This window comes from Panthera onca, chromosome B4 (genome assembly GCF_046562875.1).
Source record: "Panthera onca isolate mPanOnc1 chromosome B4, mPanOnc1 haplotype 2, whole genome shotgun sequence".
NCBI classification, from domain to species: domain Eukaryota; kingdom Metazoa; phylum Chordata; class Mammalia; order Carnivora; family Felidae; genus Panthera; species Panthera onca.
This window is the reverse complement of record NC_138345.1, coordinates 30,256,835-30,283,571: the sequence shown is the minus strand read 5'-3', so window position 1 is coordinate 30,283,571 and position 26,737 is coordinate 30,256,835. Positions and strand designations below refer to the sequence as shown.

The 26,737-nt window shown below is 40.1% G+C and overlaps 2 protein-coding genes across 12 annotated transcripts in view; both read left to right on the top strand.

Moving 5' to 3' along the window:
* Nucleotides 1–20,676, top strand: part of LOC144616831 (uncharacterized) — a 35,541-nt gene extending 14,865 nt beyond the window's left edge. The window contains exons 2-7 of one of the 11 annotated variants that reach the window (XR_013556567.1): nucleotides 10,616–10,698; nucleotides 11,431–11,490; nucleotides 12,072–12,371; nucleotides 12,910–13,037; nucleotides 14,134–14,174; nucleotides 14,275–14,509. Coding sequence is in view for 5 of the 11 variants with exons in the window: in XM_078449199.1 (XP_078305325.1) it covers nucleotides 10,673–10,698; nucleotides 12,072–12,330; nucleotides 12,960–13,037; nucleotides 20,482–20,622 (504 nt within the window). In the remaining 6 variants the exon portion in view is untranslated. Of the gene's footprint in view, nucleotides 1–10,492; nucleotides 10,518–10,615; nucleotides 10,699–11,430; nucleotides 11,491–12,071; nucleotides 12,372–12,909; nucleotides 13,038–14,133; nucleotides 14,175–14,274; nucleotides 14,510–20,481 lie in introns of those variants that run through there. The other 10 variants (XR_013556566.1, XR_013556570.2, XR_013556571.2 and 7 more) reach the window with 10 other exon arrangements.
* The window catches only part of NRP1 (neuropilin 1), a 503,454-nt gene that overhangs the window by 70,186 nt on the left and 406,531 nt on the right, over nucleotides 1–26,737 (top strand). The gene's annotated exons all lie outside the window — the stretch shown is intronic.

Here is a 26,737-nt window from a genome sequence, read left to right as displayed (position 1 = left end):
AAGCAGAGCAATGCCACTGGAGACATGAAGCTAGACGAGACAGGGAACAGATTCTCCCCTAGAGCCTCTGGAGGGAGCTTAGCTGTGCCAACACTTCAATTTCAGACTTTTGGCCTCCAGAACTGTAACAGAATAAACTTCAGTTGTCTTAAGCCATTAGTTTGTGGTAATTTGTTACAGCAGCCATACAGGAGACCAACATGGCAGGGCAGCTGGAGTATGTGGTCAGGGCACCTGACCAAATCCAAGTGGATGAGGGTCAGGGAAAGCTTCCAGACGTCATAATAAGCTTTGAGAGTATTTAAGAGAAAGGAAGGAAAATAAATCATCTATTCAGGAGTAAAAGTAGGTGTGAAAACCTGGAGTCAAGAGAGAGTATAGTGTGGTCTCCAAAGTGGGGAGAGGGTGGCAGAAGATCACACCATCAGACAGAGGTGTCAGGTGGACGAGAATGCAGACTTTGAGGGCAGGGAGTGGAAATGCGCATAAGCAGGCAGTATGCTGATTAGGCAGAAGTTACATGAGGCTCTCTCTGGAAGCCTCAATTAGAGCAAGTGAAAGAGAAACGTTCAATCTGGTAAGATGATTAGGCTGGAAAACTGGCAGGATTTTGATGGGGAAAAGTTAGAAAAAAGAAAGTATGAACACTGGTGTCCATTTTCTGGATTCAGAACCAAATTGGTGATGACATTCATGACCAAGATAAGGAAAAAAAGAGAATAATGTTTCCAGTAGAATGGGCATTTCAGAACAAAATTATTGGCCCAGGAAAGGCTTATTTCATGGATGGGCAGTTGAGGCAAAACATCTTTCATGACCTCCAGAATCTCCTTCTTTGGCCCTGACAGTTCCAGTAATTTCCATATTATTTGTTAGTTGGAATCACAACACCAAAATTCATGTTAAAATATAAACACGACTTCGGAAGGAGGCTTGATCTGCCATGACCAGCCTTAAATGCTTCAGTCTGAAATAGATTATCAGCTTGGCCCTGCAGCAAGGGGAGTCCTTGAGAGTGTAAGGAAGACAGTTACTATTTCTGGAGGGAGGACTATATTTCCACACTGGCCCTTACCATTGAAGACAGGTGAGAACATATTGGGAGGTTGAAGTGGATATCATGAAGGCATGATTAGGGGAGCCCTGAAAAGAAGTGGGGGGTGGGGGGAGGATGAGCTTGAAGGAACACATCACATTAAAAGTTAAAGCTGCTTTCCTTTTCTACTCTGAGCATGTACAAATGGACGGGGTCCTGAGCTGGGGATTATCAGTACAGGGATTAGAACAATGGCCACATCCAAAGTCTAAAGTATTCTCTGGCAAATTGCCCTAACCTGTGATAAGAGGTAATATAAGTAACAATGCATGGAGAGCGGGCTTTACCTACGAAGGGTATGAGAATATGCCACCCCAAAATCTGCTACATTGGAATAAGGATTGTGTTGAGTCAAAGGCAATTAAAAAAACAGCAAACTCAGCAAGAGCTCCCTGCCCTCTGCCATCTGCCTTCCCAAAAGTGGGACATAAATATCCCTTTGTGAAGGTTTTCTCCCTCTCCTCTCCCATACCAGAGGAGAAAAAAAGCAACCATTTTCACTAGAGATGTAAAGTTAGCACTGAGATGGGTCTACACAAACAAACCCTACAAAAATAATCTTTATCTTATGTTAGTTTCCCTATATGTTTATCTTCCCACAATTTATTGCTCCCAGAAGCACAAACCCCTTTTCCTTTCTCTTGGCACTTCTCCAAACATTTGTCACCCTTTGTTAAAATGGTATATAAGCCCCTAGGTAAACCACCACTTTGGTTCTTCCCCCCCACTTTTTTTTATGAAGGCTTCCATGCATATAAAATTAAAATATTACCATCAAATAAGATTTGTATGCCTTTTCTCCTGTGAATCTGTCTTTTGTCAGTTTAATTTGCAAGCCCCAGGCACAAATATAAGATAGAGGAGAAGGTTTTTTTTTTTTTTTTTTTCATACACCGATAAGATCTACACATTGTTGTTCAATGCTATAGGGCTTTTCAACAGGGAAAATATTTCTCCTATTTCCTTAATAGTTCTACATGTATTCTTATTTTTTTTAAAGGCTCCTCTTTTTTATTTCAAATTTAATAACAGCTATGAGTTGAAAGAAAAATAAAAGTAACCCTTATTATAATAATCTATTACCAGTATTATGATTTATCATAGAATTATAAAGTGCCTGGAGCTTGAAGGAAACACAGACTTCAACCTGATTGTATTTTTGCTGCTGGGTGTTTATTAATTTATTGTACAACTAAATCATGATTATTTAGTCATCTTCCTTTCCCTAACATTTTTCTAACATCTTCTAGAACTTTCCTAGAACAAATCATTGTTCTCGAATACTCCCGGTGCTTCTGGTTTTGTGACTCACATTCTTAAAATCTCACCTCTGATATTAGCCACCTCTGGGAGGACAGTTCATTCTGAGCTCTCACTCACTTCCCACCTTGAACCTATGACTTGGTATAGGCTTCCTTCTTCATCTCTGTCCCCTGGGATCCGCCATACCTACTGGGGATTGCCCAGTGCACATGTGCAAGCTGGAGTTAACATCCCTGGGGGCCACTATCAACCAAAGGAGATTGGGCACTGATGGATGAATGCTCCCACCACTTAACCCTTGGGTGGACAATTCTCAGCAACACACTATTATTGGCTTTTTCTACTTCCCTGTTTTGTTCTCCCTGCACTTTTGTACTATTCCCTGGGATGATACCCCAAATAAACTATCTGTACAAAGACCTTGTCTCAGGCTCCGATCTTAGGGAATGCCAAGCTAAATTATGCGAAAAGTGTACAAGACTCACATTCAGCAAACCTAGGTTCTAGTGGCTCTCTGGGCACCATTAGAAACAAATCAGTTATTGGGGTGCTTGGGTGGCTCAGTTGGTTAAGTGTCCAATTTCAGCTCAGGTCATGATCTCACAGCTCATGGGTTCAAGCCCCACTTTAGGCTCTCTCTTCAGTGCAAAACCTGTGTTGGATCCTCTGTCTGCTCTCTCTCCCCTCCCCTGGTCTCTTTCTCTCTCAAAAATAAACATTAAAAAAAAAAAAGAAAAAAATAGCTTATTTACACTGACCTCTTGTTTCCACTTATATAAAATGAAGGACTGGGGCGCCTGGGTGGCGCAGTCGGTTAAGCGTCCGACTTCAGCCAGGTCACGATCTCGCGGTCTGTGAGTTCGAGCCCCGCGTCAGGCTCTGGGCTGATGGCTCGGAGCCTGGAGCCTGTTTCCGATTCTGTGTCTCCCTCTCTCTCTGCCCCTCCCCCGTTCATGCTCTGTCTCTCTCTGTCCCAAAAATAAATAAAAAACGTTGAAAAAAAAATTTTAAAATGAAGGACTAATCCCTTTGGTTCTCATTCTTTCTTGTATTCACTCATTCTCTCATTTTTTACTCACTCTTTTTTTTGTTTACTTATTTCCATTCTTCATTCATTTAGCCATTATACTTTCTGTCATTCACTCATTTTTTACTTATTCATCCAACCATCCATTCTTTCATTCATTTACTTCTATTCTTCTTCTGTATTTTCTTTATTCATTCACTCATATATCCACTGATTTTAAAGCAGTCACTAATTATTTTACTTATATTCTCATTTTTCATCCATCCATTGACTTTTTACCCATTCATTCGCTTTTTTTTCATTCTTTGGTCTATAATTTGTCAGACAGTTTTTCTTGTACTCTTCCTTCCCTTCCTCCTTTTCTTCCTTCTGTATCTCTTTCTTTCTTTCTCTCCTTTCTTCCTTCAACTGGTTGCTGAGAGTCTGAGTACCAGCCAGCATTCTACCATTGTTTGGAATAACACTGCTTCATGAGTAATCACTTCTGTGAATCAGACACACACTATAAGGGATAGGTGAGGGTAAGAACAGGGTGGTCCCCAAACACTATACATGAGGAAAATGTAGGTTCCAAATTCCAGGTACCTGTTTAATCATTTTTATTGTTTCTGTTATTTATGAAGACTACAAGAAGTCTTATTTTAGCCACTAGGGGAAAAAAAAAAAAAACAACTATTTCTGATATTCCTAACCATATAAAAAGTTATTCAACAGCTTTGTGGGAGATTATACTCATATCATCTAAGTGTTTATAAGTTAAAAAACCAGAGGAGTACTCAGCTGAAAATGCAAAACAGAATGTAATTGGACACATGCTTTCTCTCAGGAAAAAGTCTCATTATCAAAACTACCTATTTATTAGCCTTCATAGAAAAATGTATGAATCCTTAAATATTTTATGGGCATATATCTATAATTAAAGATATGTTGACATATATAATATGGTGCTAAAACAATTTTTTCAAAGCTGAGTATTATAATCAAGAGGTTCATATCATAAAGGTTATTCACTATTGAATTGATAAATGAGCAACTGCAAATGTAAAATAATGTGCCAGCATATACTCTCCATGTTGTATTTGCACTCCCACAGATATAATCCACAAATTTTAAAGAATGAGGTACAGTGTGTGTGTGTGTGTGTGTGTGTGTGTGCATGTGTGATTTTCTAAGTTTTTAAAACTAAATTGCAAAAATATTTATTGTCATATTTTAAAAATTTATTTCTTTATTTTAGAGAGAGAGAGATAGAGGGAGAGTGTGCTTGAATGTGAGCAGGGGAGGGGCAGAGAGAGAGAGAGAGAGAAAGGGAGAGAGAGAGAATTCCAAGCAAGCTCCAGGCTCAGTATGGAGTCCGACACAGGGCTCAATCCCATAACCCTGGGATCTTGACCTGAGCCAAAATCCAGAGTCAGTCACCCAACCAGCTGGGCCACCCATGTACCCCTTTACTGTCATATTTTGTAATGTAGTCCTATACAGAAAATTGCATGAAACAGAAATGTACATTTATTCAATTATTATAAAATCAACACCCTTACAATTATTACCCAGTTCAAAAGAGACCATTGTCAACACCTCTAAACCTTCTGGTTCTCCTTCTCAGTCACAGGTTCCTTCTGTTTTGAGCTGACTTTTGTGGTAATTAGCCCCTTGCCTTTCTTTATGCTGTTTGACTGTTTTTAAATTTGCTATAAATGGAGTCATACAATATTTATTACTTTCTGTCTGGTTCTTACAATCAACATTATGTTTGTGAGATTTACCTGACTTTTATGTGTACTCATACATTGTTCATTTCAATTGTGGCGTAATATTCTATTGAATGAACTTACCACAATTTATTCATCCATTCTTTTGTCCATAGACATTTGAGTTTTTTTCCAGTAGCTGGTTATTATAAGGGTGTTCTTGTGAATGTTCCCGTATATGTAATCTGGAGGACAAACACACAGAGTTCTCTAGGACATTCTTTAAGGCAGAAATGCTTGGTTATAGGGTATAAATATCATCCACTGTGGTAAAAAGCACCAAACTTTTTTCCAAAGTAGTTTGACACCCCCACCAGCAGTATATGACAGTTCTCAATTGCTTCACATTCTTGTCAACATTTGCTATTGTCAATCTTTTTAATTTTAGCAATTTGGGGGCAGGGGTGGTACTTCACTGTAGTTTTAATTTGCATTTTCCTGGTGATAATGATATTGAGTGCCTTCTATGATTTTATTCACCATTTGGATAAACTTTCTTATCAAGTACCGTTCAAGGTCTTGGCTACTAGACTTTTTGTCTTTTTGATTTTGGTTTGAATTTTTAAAAGGCATATATTCTGAATATATAACATATATTTTTCTGTGACTCTGTGTTTCTTTTACGACAGTATCAAAAAGAAAAATTATCTAACAAAAATGTACAGTACCTCTTTATAGGAGACTATGACACACAATTGAAAAGAATTAGAGAAAACCTAAATACGTAGACACAGAATATTCATGTCTTAGAAGAATAGTATTGCAAAGACTTAAATTCTTTCCTGAATTTTTCCATAGATCTAAGGCAATTCCAGTTAGAATATCAATATTTTCCCTTTTTTGTGGAATTTGGCAAACTTATTCTAAAATTGATATGGAAAAGCAAAAAGCAAACGTAAATAGCCATGATGTTTCCAAAGAAGAAGAAAGAGGAGGAAGAAGACTTTCTCTATCAAGTATTGAGGCTCATAGGAATCCACAGCAGATAAAGCAGTATGGTATGGGTTAAGGATAAGCAGATAAATCAAATCAGTGGAACAGAATATAAAATCCAGAGACAGACCCACATATGAATGGAGACTTACGTATAGCAAAGGTGACCCTGCAGAATCATGGAAAAAGGACTAAACAGTGCTGGCACAAATGATTATTCAGCCATATTGGAAAAATTAGTTCCAGGTTGATTCATGACATAAATGACAAAGTCAAAGAGTAGAGCTTTTAGACCTTAGGAATGGGAATATTTTTCAAACAGATAGAAAAGTTCTAACTAAAAAGAAAACAGGTTAACAAATTATTCATCAAAGGGCATCTCTAAGAGTATAAAAAGCAAGTCACAAAGTAGAAAATACAACTATTTTTTTAATTAAAAAATTTTTTTATGTTTATTCATTTTTTAAAGACAGAGGGAGACAGAGCACAAGCAGAGGTGGGGTGGAGAGAAAGGGGGACACAGAATCTGAAGCAGGCTCCAGGCTCTGAGGTGTCAGCACGGAGCCCGATGCGGGGTTCACAAACCGCGAGATCATGACCTGAGACGAAGTCGGATGCTCAACCAACTGAGCCACCCAGGTGCCCCACAACTATTTTGATTGTGAGTCTTTCTAAAAACCATGATACTTTTTGTTTTCTTTTTGTTTTTTTTAAAAAAATGCCTGAATGAAATATTTTAGTCCTGTATGAAAGTAAGACTCATTGGATAATTCATTTAATACTTATCAGATGCAGAAAAGTACCTATAAGTGGTTTTTTGGAAGTGCTTTCCTCCTTGGAAGATTCCAGAAGCCACAAGTCATATCTCAATCCATATTTCCTTCCTTTCTTGAATATATCTTTTTCATCCTTTCCTACAGAGAAGAACTGGTGTAGGATTTTCAAGTCATTTGGCAGACATGAACCTCCTTAGGGAGGCACTGACATGCACACAGCCTTTGGATTTTAACAAAGAATCTGCCAGATTTGTGTTGCTTTCCCTTCTCATCAGGGTTGCAAGGTCTGAGGTAGGTTAGGCAGAAGAGGGGAAATTTACTGACTATTCCTTTGATGATATGATTTTTATGAAATCTAGTACACCTGATAGCTGATAAGATCCCTGTGTTAAGATTGTTGATTGGGTAAGACACCTTCACTGTAATTTTGTTTTTATAAAATAAGACTGCAAAGCCACCATCTTTTCTTTCTGCACATCTGCACATGATAAATTATTTCTATTCCCTTTAATCCATTTTTTATTATTCTTCAAAAATATCTCATGCTTTTTGTCCCTGGTGTTGTTGGAAATAAATCCCTGCCAAGACTCAGCTCTATTGTCAGGAGGCCAGCATCAAGCAGGATGACCGTTTCCTCAAGTTAATGAATTAGTAAATTAGCAAGTGGTGAGTTGAAATTAGATAATTGCCTTAACTTGAAATCTATGTATTCATGAAGCCCATTAACTGAAAAAAAATATTTATTGTCACTGACATCTTCACGCACTCGGTATTTCTGGGCTTCAGTGCTGACCTATTAAGGGGAAACAGGGGAGGGGTTTGAGTGTCTGGTTTTCTGTGTGTGCCAACCATGAGGATATCAGCAACAGGCCCATTTAGGGCTTCAGATAACCTTCCACCTGGAGTAATATATTTTTATTTCACTTCCACGCTGCTGGTTATTATAGTAGAAACTGCAGCAATTCCCTACTCTCCTGTAGCCAGCTTTTTACTCTCAAGTACCCTGAGGAATTAAATGGATGTTTGTAATTTTTCCACATTATGGAGAAAGTTCTAAATTGTATTGCAAATAAATAAAAATATTGAATGCTGATAAAAAAATCCTTCTCTATGCACTCTCCAAGCCTTAATTAATTAAGCCTCACAAACACCCTGTCACCTTGGTAAATGCATCACCCTATTTTAGAATGTCAAGCCTGGTAACCAGTAATTATTAAAAAGTTGAGGAAAGAGCATTTAGATGGAACTACATTAACAATGTGGTGTATTTTCAAAATGGTCAGAGGAGTGAGAATGTTCAGCTTTGTGTTGTGAAGGATTGCATGGTGACTTTCTGGGAGAACTGAAGGCTTCTCTGAAGACTGTTGCTGATGTGATGGAAGACACCTGAGAGGGCAGAGTGGTTGACAGGTTTCTGCATGCCGTGACATGGGAAGTACAGTCAGGCACCCAAATTTCCAGTGAGGTGAACTACAGGGGCTCCCACAGACAGGGACACCATTTTTAATTTTTTTAATGTTTATTTATTTTTGAGAAAGAGAGAGAGAGACAAAGAGAGCAAGCTGGGGAGGGGCAGACAGAGCGGGAGACACAGAATCTGAAGCAGACTCCAGGCTCTGAGCTGTCAGCACAGAGCCCAACGTGGGGCTCGAACTCATGAACTGTGAGATCATGACCTAAGCCGAAGTTGGATGCTTAACAGACTGAGCCACCCAGGCCCCCCCATGGCACACCATTTTCTATAGAGAATGGGTCTGTCCTTATGTCTAGAACAACATTCTTTGGACATCTCAAACTATAGTGAATGAATAAACCTCCTGGAAAATTTCCCATAAATCCAGATTCTAGGGCCCCACTTCCAGAGAGTCTATTGGGGGCAGTATATGCTTGAACTTAGAATTTTGTCTTTTTTTTTTTTAAATCAACACCCAGGTGACTCTAATACAAATGATTCCAGAGATGTTGCTAGTACTAAGCAAATTCCATTATCGTTTGGGAAGTTTTGAGACAGGTATCTCTAGTTTTCCACCTTTCTGATAAAGAGTTTCCATCCTGTGGTGTATCTGATTTTGATCAGCACTGCCCACAAGTAGGCCTGCTCAACTGAATTAACTACGAAACATTCTCTCAGATCACCTCAGCAAATTGATCTTCTAGATGAAGTTGTTTAGTACTTTTGGAAGTCTGTGATACACAACAATTTCAGTTCAACTGAAATGCTATCAGGTTATCCTTTGTCTTCAATTCACCAAGCATAAAGTTTTAGCCTTCAGACCTGATCAAAAGTCAGCTGGTCATTTAGTGACTGTCATAGGCCTGGTACATTCTGAGACCTAATCCAGATACCATGCTCAGAGTTCACAGTGTAGCTGGTAGCACAGAAACTGCATATTTGAAAATGGCAAAAGGGACATTTAAAAGATGTAAATGCAAAAAAGTACATACCTCATGGTCTGGAGACATTGGTCTGAAACACTTTTTCTGACTCTTCCCTAGCAGAGACTCACATAGGAAGCCATAGTGAAACAAAATGGCAGTTCAAATCTGAGTTACCATCCATGGCACTCCAATGAAATGCACGATTGTGGCATAGACTCAGACTAAATGTTTCAAGTGCATTTGGATAGAAAAACACGCAGAATGATGCTAATATGTAGTTGTATCATTAAATGTGTGTGTCTATATTCTGGGTATAGGGATTTCCAGTACTCTTTCTGTGCATAATATGTAAACAGAGCTTTGCTTGACTCACACTTGATCTGATTTTGTTGTTGTTGTTTTTTCTGTAAATTGGGACTGAGTTATAAAGCTTGCCTGTTTTGTCAGTTTAGGTAGCATTATTAGTCTTAAAATGAGACCAGTGAGTAAAAAAATAGATTAATGAATATGCATATATACATAGTATGTACATTCTCACAGAGATCTATGAGATTTATATAATTCTGTTTATTCTTTTGTGTACATTTACTGACCTCCTATATCTCTATATTCAATAAATAGTTTCTATATGACCTCTTATGGGGCAATCAACCCCTAATTTTTAAAAACTTCATGTTGGTTTGGTTAAAAAAAAACAAAAACAAAAACAAAAAACCAAACACCTCTATTGTGCCAAACAAAATTGTTAGGTCAATTGTTTTGAAACTATAGTTTTTTTATTTCAGCAATTTCTCAAAGTGTTCCAATCAGTAAACTGTAGAACCACTTTAATAATCTCAGAATAATCTTCTCTCTCACATCCTCCATATTTCTTTATAAATCTATATTAATTTTTAAAAAATCTTTAAGAAGATAGACTTGATTTATGTCATGAGTAAAGGAATCTCTAGATATTGCAACAGAAAGGAACTACCACTGAACAAGGATTACTTCCTTCCACGTACACCCACCTCCCAATATTATCACCCAGTGGGTTTTCTTGTCCCCCACTTTTCCAGTCCTCCACCACCCAATCTGGACCCATTTACTTGGCTGAACAGATGTTTACCTTTCCACGAGCATGCCAGGCTGTTCCCTTCACCTAAAATGACTTTCTTCTTATTCATCCCCCATGTCTACTTATCATTCAAATTCAGGCAGAAGCCATGAACTTGATGAAGCATTTCTGGAAACTTTCTTGACCTTCCCACTGTCTTTTGTCTCTTAGGTCTCACTGTGCTATCCCAGAACCTGTAAGATTTTTGCAGAGATGTGTCTATCTTCTTGCATCCCACTCATGATAAGCTCCTTTAAAGGAAAGACTCAATCTTATTCATGTTTGTATTGCCAGCACCAAGAATATTCTGCTGCTCTGTAGATGAGGAATATACATTTGATGAATGCATGAATGAACGGATCAAAGGCAACGTATAGGTAAGGAAGCCAAAGCATGCATATCTTCTTTAGACCAAAAGGAACAACACTGTGGAATTTAATCATCTCAAACTATTTTTATGAAAAGCACCTATGTGCCAGGCTATAAAGCTCTACCTTCAGATACATTGTAAACTGGTTAACTGAATTTTACAGTAAGCCCATAGTAAAGGAAGGTAAATTAAGGCGGGAAGGTAGAAAAATATCTCTTTTACTAGCCACCTTTTTTTCAGAGACCATAAAACTTAAGTGATACACAGGGCTTCCTCAACTTTTTCTAGATTTTGAATTCCTGTACTTCTGTGTCTTGCACACAGTAAATGGTTAATACATATTTGTTGTAGGACAAATGAATGAATGAATGGATAAATGAATGAATGAAGGCTCTGATTTTGTGTGGCTCTCAGAAAGAAATTGATTCCATTTTCCAAACATGGGCATTTGTATTACGGTAGTAATATTTGAATTAAATTAAGATTCCTCATTTATTTGTATCTATCATAGGATCCACTCAATGTATAATCTTTAGGTTTTTTAATAGACTGGTGTGGCTGGCTATATGAGGGTTTCTTCTATTGGATCATCCTGAATATATCTTCATGTTTACCAGTTGCATTCCCCTGGGGATAATGGGATGGTGGAATCTATTTTTTCTTCTTCTCACTTTTAATGTTCTTAGGCAGAAAGCAGAGATGTGATTTTAATAGTACATTATTTATTCCTGCATCTCAGGGGGAGGAGGATGGAAGAGGATGGCAATGTGTTTGTGAATGTAATATAATGTGGATTAAGGTATGAGAAGCTTTTTATCATGGATAGTCTCATTACAGATGTTGCCAGCACCTGTTGAGGATGAACTGCATTAGAGAAATGTCTCCCCAACTTGCCTCATTTGGGGTTTCTGTTTGTACTACTATTCTAAACCCCATCTCTCAAGGGCTTCTCCTTCGGAGCTAAGCTTTGCTCTTTGTTGAAACTTGGCAACCAAAATCTCAGCTTGGGAACAGTCTCTTCCCTCTGCTTCCTCATCTTCTCCCCCACCCCCTGTTTATTAATTTCTTCCCAGAACTGCTCAACTGCATTTAATTGGGTACACATTTTGCTAAACAAAAAAATACAGCAATTAAATCTTGATCCCCCCTTCTTTATTGTAGGCTTCTTCTAATTAAAGAAATGTTTTGATTATTTTCCCCACTAACCCCTCAAAAGAAAAAGAAATCTTAAAATAAGTGGTGACATCTCAAATACTCCGGAATAAATTCTTCTTTGCAAGTTTGGAGTTGAGACACGGTCAAATTCTACCCTATGTGTCATGAAAAAAGTTCTCTCTCTCTCTCTCTCTCTCTCTCTCTCTCTCTCTCTCTCTCTCATAGAATGAAAATCCAGATTGAATTTGTTACACAGCTTCCGAGAACACTCAGGCCCGGCTTCCAAGTGCAATCCTCCTGCCGGGAGTCAGCAGCCCACGCACATGCGCACAGGGCGTTGCGCCAGGGCCGGTTCTTGCCTTGCCTGACCCTCTGCAGCCTCTGCTTTTCTGGAGCTTGTGGTGCGGTGTCGCCTTCTCCGCGGGCACGTTCCGTGGGTTGCCCTAAGTGCACAGCCTCTGGTCGAAATGCCATCGTCTTAAAGGTGTTCCAGCTGAACCAATGTCTCCCAAACGCTTGCTCGCAGTGCGTCTATGCTCCCCCACTGTTCTGCCTGCCCCTTGTCTAGCTGTCCTTCTGCTGCCAGCGGTGACCGCCGCCCTCAGCCACAGTGAAATCCTCCATGCTCCCAGTTGGGGCATCTCTAAGCAGTGCGGGCCCAGTGCCTGGAGAAGATCATGCTATGCCTTCCTCACTCTTGAGCTGGCTGACATTTTTCACACAATCTTCATTTATAAGCATTGATAAGCCGTGGAAAACAGAGTAAAATAAACGTGATGATTAACTCACGGCCATACCTAAGAAGTTATCATCACTTCAAATTACAAATCCTCTCATCCCGCTTTCTGATCATGACCTTCTGTCCTTCCACCTCTCTCCCTCCCAACCATATGCTGGTCAAATGCACACTTCCATCCCCCAAGCTTTCCAGGTCACTGCAGCTGTTTTCTCTAATCAGCCCCTGGCCTTTTCCTTCCCTATTCAGTCTAGAATCCAGTATCTATGCTTCATGCTACTTCTCACCAACACCCTCAATACGTTTGTCCTTATCCTGTTTTTCCAGACTGAGAAAATGCCAAGCCAACTTTCTGCCTTCTCCTATCCTACCTCCAGGCCTATGAGATTCCCTGGAGGAAAAAGACAGCAGCAAATCCATGTTTCTGCAATTCTATCTTCTCCTACCTGAGCCAGGTAATCCTTCTGTTTGATTGTGATTAATTCCTTCTCCCGTTTCTTGTAAGGTTCCTTCAAGCACTACCCTCCACTCTTATACTTTCCATAATGCCTTCCCCGCCAATCTCAGGACATGACTTCACTTCCAGTCTCATATAGGGAAATAGTTAATGACAACAACATCTATTTCCTGTACCCCGAGAGCACACATTTATCTGCATCCATATAAATCCTTTTCTCTTTCCCTTCTTCCTTGCCATTTCACTAGCAACTCCTTCAGCTTCCTGAGGACCTTGCTCCATCATCTGTATTCCAACTGTCACTTCTCTCTCCCTCCATTACTCCCCCTCGCTCCCCTTTACTCCTCCCCCAATCTCTCTCTCTTTCCCTGCACAGCCACCAGCCTTGAAAATAGTCTCTGTTTACTGCCTGCACTGTGTTACTTTCCATTTACTATTCAACTCACTGCCCTTGGGTTTCTTGCACACCCCATGTCTCCACTGAAAAATGTTCTAACAAAATAACCAGTAGTGTTTGAATTGCTAAACCCATTCATAAACTTTTGGCCCCTATTTTGCATAACTTTTCTGAGTCACTGCTGGCTATCATCCGTGCACTTCTCTAAATCTCCTCTCCTGCTAATGTGCCCTACTCTGTATGCTGGGAAGCTGAACTCTACCAGTTGTTTAAATGGGTTCCCTTGTACTTTGGCTGCTAGTTGGGTTTGACCAGTGGAAAGCCCCAGAAAATTATAGAAGAGTCACAGCTGGGTGTATATATCCCACTTCTTTCTAAGGGACAGGACTGCAGTGGGCTGCTGCCCTTGACAGAAGTCACAGCTCTTCTTAGGGTATCTTCTCCAAATAGCAGTGCTCTCTTGTTCATTCTCTCTCTCTCTCTCTCTCTCTCTCTCTCCCTCCCACCCTCTCTATTTTTCTCAGAGTCCCAGGATCCACTCTCTCTGCTCAGCTGTCTAGACCTTAGAGGTACTGACCCTACTCTCTGCTCTTACCTGCCAGTGAATATTCCATTAGTACTTTTGGGTTCTCTATACTTGCCCATACCTTTGTAAATAGTCTCTTTATTAAACTTTCCTCAAATTTCCCAATTTCAGGGGTGTCATCTCTTTCCCACCAGGACCACGACCTGTATAAGGTAATTTAACACTACCAACAACTCAGGCCCTCCTGAGTCTCATGATGGTGTCTCTTGTTCTTCTGCTAACTTTTTAGCTCTGCCTATCAATCCCCTTTAGACAGTGGCTGAGTGTGATGCTTAAGGAGATGGGCTCCAGAACCAGACCAGGAGGTCTGTGCCACCAACCAGCAGTGTGACCTCGGGAAATTTCCCAAACCTCTCTGTCTCAGTCTTCTCCTCTATAAGTGGTGGATAAGATGCTTCCCTACCTCAAAATCTAATGGAGATGAAATGGCTTAAAACATGTGAAGCACTTAGAATAGTGCCTGGTGCACATTAAACCATAAATGCTGGTGTTTGTGTCCTTATTACTGATCACTTTCTTCTCTCTTCTTCTCTTTGCCCCCTAGTTGTTGGGACTTCCAGCATTCTTTTTTGGCACCTTTCTGTTCGCTATTTGAAAATATCACTGGGATGATCTAAAACAATTATGATAATAGTTAACATGCATTATACTCTTCTTCCGTATATGGCACTGTACTATGAGCCATGGAATTAACACAAAACCCTTTGTGTTAGGCAACTGAGTTACCTCTCTGAACCTCATTTTCCCCCTTTGTAACATGGGGGAAATGATAGTATCTATCTGATAAAGGCTTTTTGTATGAATCTGATGACTTAATACAAAAATAAATAAATAAATAAAAACCCTTCCCAGATAGGTATTAGGATTGTCCCCAAGTTGTAGAATGAGGCAGAGGGAAGTAGAGTCACTTCCCAAAGTCAAGGAATGGAACTATGCTTTTATTCGAATCCAACCAGGCTGAGTCCATGCTCCTGTCGTCAGCAATGAATAATTTGGGTAGACTCCAGTTCCCTTACCCAGGAAAAAATTCAAAAAGTGGCAAATATATGAGCTTTTGAAACCAGCCCCTTGATTTCCTAGAATGCTAATAAAAACATTTTCATTGCCCTCACTGATGAGTGCCTAGGTAGCATGCAGGCACGTCTGCTCTGTTTCCACAGATAGGAAATCAAACTGGGAAGCGCTTGACAGACAGAAAGACTGTTCCATCATTTTCCAAACCCAGTGAAATGAGAAAAAGAAACCAGTAGGTTAGATATCCCTGGGGCATATATCTCCCCTTTGGGCATCAGTTTCACACTGACTTCAAAGGGAGTAACTGCTGAACTGGACAGGAGGGAAACTGGGCCCAGAAGGATTGGGCTTGAAGAGTATAAATAGTGACAAGGAACGGGGTCTGGGAAATTGGCGTGAATACTCTGCAATACGTTCTAGCAATATACATGGTTAAGTTTTCCATGTAAAGCGGGATTTTCTTTTCTCTCACAAGTGTCTTCTTAAACAATGTTTTTAATTAGGACCCTTGTTTTCCTTTACTTCTTTATTAGGGAAGCTTCACACTTAGCCTGACATTAGAATGTTCTTAGAAATAAACAGTTTCCATAAAGGCAAAATTTCTCCATAAGATCATTACTATTATGTTGTGTGGGGAATGGAATAGCACCTCTGGGAATCTAATGCTGTCAAGAGTCTATTTCAGTAATATGTGACGTTCTCCAGGAGATCCGCCCTGTCTCCATTTGCTCCTACTTCTCAGGAAACGAGAGGAGAGAACCAAACCCTTGCCGCTGATTAAAATCAAAAGCATTTTCTTGCATGAATAGATAAATTATCTTTTAAAAATGGAGCCCTTTGTTAACATTAGAATCCCCTGGTGCCTGTTGGTTGAACCCTGTGGTAAAAATCTGCCAACATGGAGGAGGAGGAGTGAGAGAAATCACTGCAAAATGGAGATGCTCCCACTCTTTAAGATGCGATTTTAGCTTTTCCTTTTATTTTTGCTTTCATTTGAGGATTTGGAAGAATGAGGAGAGAATGTGTCAAGATGAGGCACCCTCTTTACTGCACAGAATTTCAAATCTCTGTGGTATTGTGTAGAATTTCTTAGCTCACAGGTTTCCTGAAGACAGACTCTCACAAACACCTACGATTTTAGTATGGACATGGCTGGGACTCATTCTGGGCCTCAGGCAGACCGCCTCCTGACCTCCTTCAATGACTCATGTGTAATATAACATCTGAGTGTGAATGTAAGCATTTTAATATGAAAAGGATTGATTTTTCCTACAGACATGGGATTCTAATGATTGGAAACAATATATTGATTTTTTTTTTTAATTAAAGCCATCTTCCCACTCATAATGGAAGGTCTTGCCCTTTGTGAAATTTATATCCATAGTCCTTGGTGATATCTGCAATTACAACTCCCAGTGGCTAGCATCACATTTGGGAAGGAGGAAGTACTAATAGGAGAGAAATTATTCTCACTCCCTTCTTGGTAACGGGCTTTTAGTGTTGGTCAAAGGTGGCTGATTGAAGGCTGCATGAATGTTGAAATGTCTCTGCCCCACACCACAGCCCAGAAAGACAAATTCTCCGGGGCTTTGGGACCACTCCTAACTCATATTCTCAGAATTCCCTTTACCCTTGTCCTATTCCTTGAAGCATCTGGAATAAGACAATAAAGACACTTCACTTTGAGAAAATGGTTTAAATTGAATCCCCATTCGGTGAAAGTATCACTTGCTATTGCCAATATCATTCAAGTACTGTCACTGGGATCTTGTCCCTAGATCCCACAGACCAGAGGTTAGTCCTGTCCAGGCTGGCTGAACACAAACCATGAGATGAGTAACTGGGAAGATCTGCTTGAGGCCCGTGTTAGCCTTATGCCACTCTCAGCACCCGCTCCTTCATGTTCATGTCATGTATGTACCTGCACCAAAGTCACAGATATTGTGACCTCCCAGGAACTTAGAGATGATCTGAGTGAAGTCCTTTGTTTTATAACTGAAGACACCGAGGCCAGAGGGGTTAGTCATGTGCCCAGGCTTGTTCATGGCACAACCAGGCCAGCCTGAGCTCTCTTATCCCCAGTCCAGTATACTGTGTCCTACACCACATTCTTTCAAGCCCAAATATGCATGTTTTCCCCAAATTCTCTCAGTGACTGAGGCTCCTAATGTTGGTCACTACTCCTTCCCTCATCTCTGAATAGCTCCCCCTTGCCCCTCTGCCCTCCTACCACCTGCAGATTCAGCACCCAGGATTCCTCCTTCCTACCCCCACCTCTTCTTCAGTGCCCCATCTGGTCTTTTTCTCTTCCCCCACAGACTCCTTTATTCCTTTCTATGTCTTTCCACATCCACATCCATATACACTTGGCTGTACGTGACATGTGTGTAAAGGGCATACTGAGTCAGGAGACCCAGGTGCCAAACATGGCTCCCACATACGGACTTTATTACTCTTTTAAGGGTTAGGTTTCTCATAAGCAAGGAGAAACTGTATTTGCTTATCTCCTGGGTTATTGTAAAGATCAGCTAAAATAATGTCTAAGAAAATGTGTGTAAACTAAGTGATACCCCCAAAACATTAGAAATTATGACGAATATTCTTCCCTCAGTTTTGCCAACTGATGTGAGCACCTAAGATGAGCATGAATAGATAATAGTTGTGAACAGATCAGTATTTATGACTCCTGAGTGACATATGTACCCCTGGTAGTGTCTTCTGAAGCTAAAATAACTGCCCAGTGGGCAACTTTAATGGGGGTATGGCAGGCACCAATGCAGGACTTAGAAGAGATTATTTTACATGCAACCATTCTAAGCTTTAGAAAGTCCCACCTATGAAAACTTTTTCTACCATACTAAGGGCAGGCATTTGCCTTAAGAGAAACAAAAAAGGGGAGAAAGACATAGCTTGAAAATTCACATCCCAGAAAAGGGGATGGCATTCTTTTTTTTTTAATTTTTTTTTAAATTTTTATTTATTTTTGAGATAGAGAAAGAGCATGAATGGGGGAGGGTCAGAGAGAGGGAGACACAGAATCCGAAGTGGGCTCCAGACTCTGAGCTGTCAGCACAGAGCCGGACGCGGGGCTCGAACTGTGAGATCATGACCTGAGTCGAAGTCAGATGCTTAACCGACTGAGCCACCCAGGTGCCCCAGGGATGGCATTCTTCAGGTAAAAGTGTGGCCACTGTGAAGCCCAAAGACAGGGCCATAATCAGTCACATTAACCAGCAGGTCTGGGACCAGTTAACTTCTTCATCTCCTGGCTTAACAATTGCAGGTACCTGAAAATATAACTGCTCAGACAGGTTTGTGGCCTCAAACACAGATCCATGCTAGCCAAGAATGTGATTGGCATACTAAAAGATCCTTATGATGTCAGAAACACATCTGAGAATTAAATCACTTGTCAGTCATTTATTCCTTGGTATGACTGGGTTTGTTATTTCATTCTTTTACTCAGTTTGGGAGAAAGGTGGGTCTTTTGGTTCAAAAACCAAGAATGAAAGTTTGTACCTCTTAATCCCCATCACCTTTTTCACTTATCACCACCCCTGACACTCTTTCCCTCTGGCAATCACTACCTTGTTCTCTGTATTTATGAGTCTGCTTCTGTTTATTTTTTTTGTTTGTCTTGTTTTTTAATTTTTTTAAATTTTTTTATTCATTTTTGAGAGACAGAGACAGAGAGCATAAGTGGGGGGAGCGGCAGACAGAGAGGGAGACACAGAATCCAAAGCAGGCTCCAGGCTCTGAGCTGTCAGCACAGAGCCCGATGTGGGGCTCAGATTCACAAACCAAGAGATCATGACCTGAGCTGAAGTTGGACTCTTAACCAACTGAGCCACCCAGGCACCCGTCTTGTTTTTTCAGATTGCACGGATCAGTGAAATCATATGGTATTTGTTTTTTCCCGTCTGACTTATTTCATTTAACATAATACGTTCTAGGCCATTCATGTTGTCATGAATGGCAAGATTACACTCTCTTTTAAGGTTGAGTAATATCCCATTTATATATTCATCTATTGATGGACATCATTTAGGTTGTTTCTATATATTGGCTATTGTAAATAACGCTGCAATAAACATAGAGGTGCATATGACATTTTGAATTAGTGTTTTGATTTTCCTTGGGTAAATACTAAGAGTGGAATTACTGGATTATATGGTATTTCTATTTTTAATTTTTAATTTTTTGAGGAACATCCATACTCTTTTCTGTAATTGCTGTACCAATTACATTTCCACCAACGGTGCATGAGTTTCCTGTTCTCCACATCCTCACCAACACTTGTCCTTTCTACAAATTGTAACTATACTTAATGTAGTAAGCATTTCACAATGTACAAACTTGTCAAATCACTGTATTGTACAACTGTAACTAATATATTGTTGTATGTCTACTATACTTCAATTAAAACAAACAAACAAATAAGGATGAGACATGTTACTGATGCCCTCTCATGGAATGCAAGCCCCAAAGCCTCTATATGAAGGGAGAGGGATGAAAAACAGTAAGTGAGGGAGCAGCCTGCCTCTTCTGGTTCTTCATCAACTTGGCCAACTCTGGAAGCTTCCTGGACATGAGCTTTGTTGTCCTTCACTCAGAGGACCTATCAAGCAGACAGCTGAGTCAATGAGAGTCTTCAAAGACTTGGTTTATTTATGGTGGTGGTAAACATGTCCCCAAGGACCACTAGATAGGTAACAGGCCAAAATGCTTTCTGGCATAAAGACTCAGTGCATCCTTATGGTCCGCTACTCACATTCTTCCTGGTGATTTATTTTGTGCCTGCTCTACAAATTTCCTACTAAACCCCACTCCAGTTCCTCTTTACAAAGACGTCAAAACTCTATGGTTTCTTCCTCTTTACTATTCCTGAGACTCTGAGTGTCCTGCTGACTGAGGCATGTATTTTTTTTTTTTTTTTTTTTGCTGACAAAAATGTGTTTGCCTAGTTTCACTTATTCAATAAATTCTTTTTTCTACTTTCTTCTACTTTTCTACTATGTTTCATAAGAAACATAGGATCACATACAGAACCTCTCCCAAAGCCCTGTTCCTTTAACCTAATTGTATTTTCCTTCTTTTTTTTTTTTTTTTTTGGAAAATTCTTCATATCCATTCCATCCATCCCATCTTCATTTACCACACAGCCCATGCCTTTACACATTCTGTATTTCTTTACTGAAGGCTTAGTTCCATGCTTCCCCTTCTTTAACATTTTCCCCATCACATATGTCCAAGTCACATTCTGACCCAGCACTGTCCTAGCTGTGACTTAATTTGTATCATCTGAATGATCTCCTAAAACACCAAGAAACTATCTCTGGACTTCTAGACTCAGTACAATTTGAGGTATCTGTTTACAATGGCCAATAGGACACTTAACTAAGAGGTGAAATGTCTGCGACCCCTTGTTTTACCTATCTGCTGCAGGTAATGTTGGGAGCAAGAGTGGTCAAAAGAAACAGGAGACAGCTGTCAACCTGGCAGGGACCTAATAGTGCGGGAGAAATCATTCTTTTTCCTCGATCTTTGCCAATTATACAGAAGATCCACAAAAGCCATTGCAGATGAACCATGTGACCAACAGATCAGCAAATGTGTTTTTAAAGGCAAATATGTAGTAAAAGTTGCTCTATTTCAAAACGCAGTGAATTTGGATTTGTTTCAAAGGAGAGTCTTTACTCTAGGTTTTAAACTGATAGGCAAATCCCCACAAGTGGAAACTGAAGTTCCCTTGAACCATTGCCAGATCTGACACAAGATAGAGAGCGGCAATGGACTCACAGGAAGCAATGGTTAATGTTTCTTACAAGTGTTAAAAAGCAACTCACAGTATCACTCTCTTTCAATGCACCATCATGCCCTATGAAGCCCTTGGGTTCCACTGATCTATGGAAAGTCCACATGTCCAAGTTTTGATATAATAATTATAGACAGATGTGGGAAAACTGAACACTCATTCCAGAATTGAAAGTAACCATTTTATTTGGTCACTGTTATGAAAATTGTAGGTAAGGAGAAATTTGGATTCTCATCCAATATCCTCCTAAAAAAATATGCTCAGGCAAAGTTTTCTAAGTGTTAAAACTGAAGTGTGATTTGAGTACCATAGGAGACCAGTGGAGGGAGAAGGTCGGTAATCACGTGAGAAGAGACTGTTTTTATACCTTCTGATCATGGTGACCTCTACAGAAAGTTAGTCACTCTGAAGAGTAACAAAGGCCATCTGTTAGTGTCTATGGTATTCCTGCTAAAGGCTAACAGGGACTAAATGATCTTTTGATGTTTAATGCAAACCTCTAGCAGTGAGTATTCTCTGCTTATCTGAAAATGGTATATGGTGGTGGTTTAACAGAGCTAGACAGGTGGGCCACATGACTCATAAGAGTGACAGACATACTGGGCAACTTAGAGCACAGTACTTTGAAAAGGTAATCCCTTTAATTAGGTTTTCAAATTACTGAGGTAACATGTTGTTTAAATTCATGACTCTTCCTCATAAAATCCTGAGTTCATGAATTGAAATAGTGCTGCCAGGAGTCAGGTTTTGTTCATTCGTGATTGTGGAGACAAGTTGCTTCTGGGTGAATGGACTAGGAGAGGTGAACAAGATGCATAGTTTATGGAGGAGGAATATGGCTCTGGTTCTGAGAGTGTTTTCTGAGGCTTACAGAATAAGTGGAAATACATCATTTAATTTCTGCCAGGACTTCTTCCTCAGGCAGAGCCTAGTATCAAGAGGAAATTTCAAAGAATAATGTGTTGATATTCCAAAGACCTGGATTCTAATTTTCACATTAGATGTTCGAATCTGAGTTTTCTAGTCTAAAAAGTGGTGAACTTGACTAGATCATCACAGCTCAAATGCACATATTTTTTCTGTCAGCGATGAGAATGAAGGAGACATGCTTTGAAACTTGCTAGATCTTTCTAAAATCCATGGTGCTAAAATCAAAAGCATTCTGAGTAGCAAAGATCCATTTGCTTAGATATAGTAAAGGAGGTTAGCTGTTGTGCCTTGTTTGGATTAAGAGACAAGGTTTGAAAAAAAATGATATTTATGGAAAGGAAGAAAATAATGGGATCTGAAGTTTTATTATGCACTGAATGTTTTTGCATTATAGTCCTTCTAAAATTAGATTTCTCCCAAAAGGTGGTTTCCTACAGAAGGCATCTTATTTGAATGCAGGATGACACTGAGTAACAATTTAGTGGCCAAAATTTAGCAGTGGTTGCTCTTCAGCTTCTGGTGGGCTGATGTTCAAGGAAGAGCCCTCCCCTACCCCAAATCCGCTGTGCTGAGTAGCAGAAATGCAAACAAGAAATTAGGAAAATACCTCCCCAATTTAGGCAAAACCACTCTGGGCTCACCTACTCTTGGGATCACTAGAAAAAATATCTATGGATCTTAAAAAGAGGATGAATGGTAAGTTTCTTGCAAGCATGTGCCATCTCAACTGGCATCACTTCTGCAGAAAGATTTGAAGAATCTTGAAAAGCAATGAATTTGGGAGCTCTAGTTCCTCATTCTCCATTTCAACGTGATCAGCAAATCCAAATATGCAAAAATGACGCTTGTTTGGAGGACAGCAGTGCAACCCAGGCCACTGCTCTTTCTGGTTTAGAAGTAGACATATTTCTGCCCTGGAGATCTGCAATCTAAACTGACAAGTTAGAATACTGGAGATACCTCAGAAAATAGTCTTCCAGGTGATTGGAGGAAGCCTTCATTTGAATTGGGATTAAGGAATTTAGCATTAAATGAATTAGCATGATGGTTCTTCTCTCTTGCCTTCTCTGTTATGGCTGGTACCACAGTCATAGTCTGGCCTCATCTGCTATTTTTATAATTCTTTTCTGCACTCAGAATTTCTGTTTCCAAATTTTTGACCATTTATGTTAATTCAAGTAATTCTTTACTTGCAGGCTGGACTGCAGCGTTTTGAGGAAAATTGCTGTCTTACCCTTGTCACACCCCTGATGGCACATGAGGCAGGGCTAGCCTGCACACTTAGTACACTCTTAATGACGACTCATCAGTAGACCCTGCCTGCCTATTATCTTTCTCTAGCCCAGTGGCTCCCACATGTCAGTCACCTAACGAGAGCCATTCTAATTGAGGTTTCCATTGATCTTCAGTGAAATGAGAAAAATGAAGGCAATGTAGATAGCTTTTCATAAAACCTAATTTATTCTATTTAGAGAACTAGTGTATTCTAAAATTATGTCTTGCTCTTACTTTGGTATTGAAATGTCCTTTCTTTTATCAAAATAATGGGGATGGTAGGTGGTTATTTAGTATTTCTAGCCAGCAGAATTAAAAATCTCAACAATCTTATGTTTCACTCCCATCTTCCTATTTGTTTTTAAATACTGTTAGTCCCTAGAATTCAAATGTCTGTAAAACCCTGATTTAAAAGGCAGAAGTTTTAGTTTTTATTTCTTTGCTTAAAACCTTATATATATAATATGTACTTTGGGTTGATTTTCCAGTAACGGTCCCTTTTGCTGCTGCCAGATTCCTTCCTTCTGAGAATTATGTCAGTTTAAGGAGCAGAAATGCACAAGTATCTGGATCTTTGACTAGACCCCTCTGACCATGAGTCTGGCCGGGCTGTGTAATTTGCCGGAGCCAATGGGACAGCAACAAATCTGACACAAGCAGAAATTTGAAAAGAGTTTTTTTTTTCCCCCACATTGGGCTTGCCCTCAAGCTATTCTTGGAACCCTGCTCCTGCCATGCTAAAGAGCCCAAGCTAGCCTGATGGATGATGAGAGGCACGTGGCCCAGTCACCCTGTTGCCCCAGTCAATATCCAGCCAACTGTCAACCATGTGAGGAAGACCATTGGTACTAGCCAGTTTCCTACCAGCTTACCAAGTGAGCACAGACACATGAGCAAACCCAGCAGAGACCACTGGGGCCCATAAAAGAACTGCTTAGTAGAATAATGAGCCAGATAAGTGGTTGTTGTTTTAAGCTACTATGTTTTGGGGTGGTTTGTTATGTGGCAATACATAACAGATACGGTGACACAGTGCCAAGTCTTCAAAACACCATGAAGAATCTCTGAGATTTTTCTCAGACATATAAGGATATGACAACATCCATTGGATAAAAGTGAATTTGGATTCTCAGCCATGTCTTCTCTTCAAGACTTACATGCCCGTCTTTCTCTTATAAGATCGTCTCCAGAGCAGGAACCTAGTAGAATGCCTGGTTTTCAGAAGCCACTCCATCAACATCACTTGAACAATCCAATCCCTGTGATCAGGGCTGGCCTGTTGTCAGGAATGACCCACTGAATGTGATTTGAAGGTTGTAGGAAAGGCTTCCTCTCTCCACACATCTCCTTGATTAATACTTGAAATTTCAACATCAGCAATTTGTTCTCTGTGCTGAAGTTGTGCTCCCCATGAGGCTTTTAAAAAATGCAAACATTCCTGGCTGGGTTAGCATACTGTCATCCTCTTCCTGTGAATGCTCTTATCAGATATCTCGGTCACCAAGGGGTCAAAGTTGGGGTGAGAGTAAACAGCAAAAAAGAGGAGAAACGTTGAAGGGGTGACAAGGTCCCAGTTACCAAACATGAGGGCTGAACACACTTCCCACTGTGGCTGAGTCAGCGCTGTTTCCTGAGGAGAGCCCAGCTAAGAGCTGAATTGCCCCCTCCAAGGAGAGGAGGAATGGAATCTGTCTGGCTTTGGACTCTTGCCCTGGGGGCGGGGATGGTCAGATGTGAGGAAAGATTCATCACCTCCCAGTGCTAGCATTTTTCTTGGAAGCCCTCATCTGCTTTTTTGTGCCCCCAAAGCAACATTTTTTCAATAGCTTTGTAGGGTGCACATTAGCTGTCTATTCTTGGCTACACTGTCCGTTGTCACACCCTGGATGTCTCTACTTTTTCTTAGACTCTTTGGATGTGAATTGGTTTTGCCAACATGCCCAACTACAGTGATGAAAGCCACAGAGGGGACAGGCTGGGGGGATGCATGACTTGCTGCCGCCAGATTCCTTCTTTCTGAGCATTATCCGAGTTTAATGAGTTGAAACTCACAAGTATAATTAGCATGAGGCTTAAGATACTACTCTCTGTCCGTAATTGAATTTAATTTACAGCTTGAATAATTGCATTTACATGTGCAACCAAATGTTTGTCTTTGTTGGTTTTAAAAGTCTCCATCCATATTTATCTAGGAAAACTTTGCAAGGCCAAGGATCACTTATAAAAAGCTAGGGTGTTCTGGCATCTCTTGGCTTGAATTGGAAGGTGAGTTTGTAAAATGCAATCCTTGGAAATTATCTAAAAGACTTGAGGCTTTCTGATGTGAGACACTTACCAGCTTTCTAAATGTATAGCCTTAAGCCTCAAAAGAATGCTGTTCTGTTGCTTAATACAGCAACCTTAAGCCTCCTGGGGTGAAAAGTACTTAGCATAATTAAACTGCTGACTGTTCTTGAAGAGGGAAGGTGGGTTTTGTTTTAAGATTACAAGTGGCATTTCCAAGCACTTTGAGTTGAGGCCATCTTGATAGTATAGGGTATCTTGCATTCTGCAATCCTTGAATTGCAGGCATAGCAAACTGAAAGTGCTTGTAAGAGACAGTGTAATTCCATACACATGTTCCCTAGGGTACCCCTAGACATAAATGGAAGTATCTCTTCCCTCCTTCCCCCACCCACTTCTTTAGTAAGCTAAAGCAACGCAGACAATGTTTGCAAAACTGAGCTCTTCTTTCCCAGGCATTTTGGAGCAAAGACTCTAAAGACCTATGATCTCATCTTCAAGCCTTGTAAGCAAATGTAGAGGAACTGCAAAGCTTGGCCTAGTACAATCACTGTCATTGAACTTCAGCTGAGACTTCTGTGTCATTTGGCTTTCTTTGTATCACTCTTTTTCAAAATAGAATAATGTGTAGATATGCTAGTATTGAATTATAGTGTTACTTAACTATGTACAAACACTAATATACTTATAGCTTCAAAAAAAAGAAAAGAAAAAAATATGCAAATGAAGTAGAAACAAACCTATAAAATGCATGGCATTCAAATGCACATGTTAATTTCAAGAGAGGTTCACTCTGTTTTTGCAGAAACCACATCACCTGCGTATGAACTGGTCACAACCACTGCTAACATGCTCTGGTCAGTTTGCCCCATTGAAGCTATTAGCAGAACATGGGATGACTCAGTATTTGCCTCATTTTTCTGTTTCAGGATCAAAATTAATTTTTGACACTGACAATGACAGTGAGTTAATGGTCTTTCATGATGTGAATGTCCATCTATGTATGAAGTCTTTGTCTGTTCTGCACTAGCCCATCACAATTAATGTCATGATGCTTTAGCAAAGAATGAGAACAGTACATGGGAGAAGCTGTTGGTTGTCCAGGCAAGGATACCACTCCCCTGAATGCAGCCCTGTCTGAATGAACAATCTCCAGGCTCTAGTATCTGGGGAGCTCCTTGCAATCTTCTGAAGGGGGAAGGGGCTTGGAGAGGGATTGATGTGGTCATTCTTCCCCTTGGTCAGGTGAGCTGTCACAAGCACATATCTGGAAACAGCTTATTGTCTCAGCAAATGCCCATCTATTCCCCATGATAGCAAAGAGCAGACAGCAGTATCAGGAAGAACTTCTCTTTGTGACAAAAATACCTGGTTTATCCATAAGGATTCCTGTTGCCT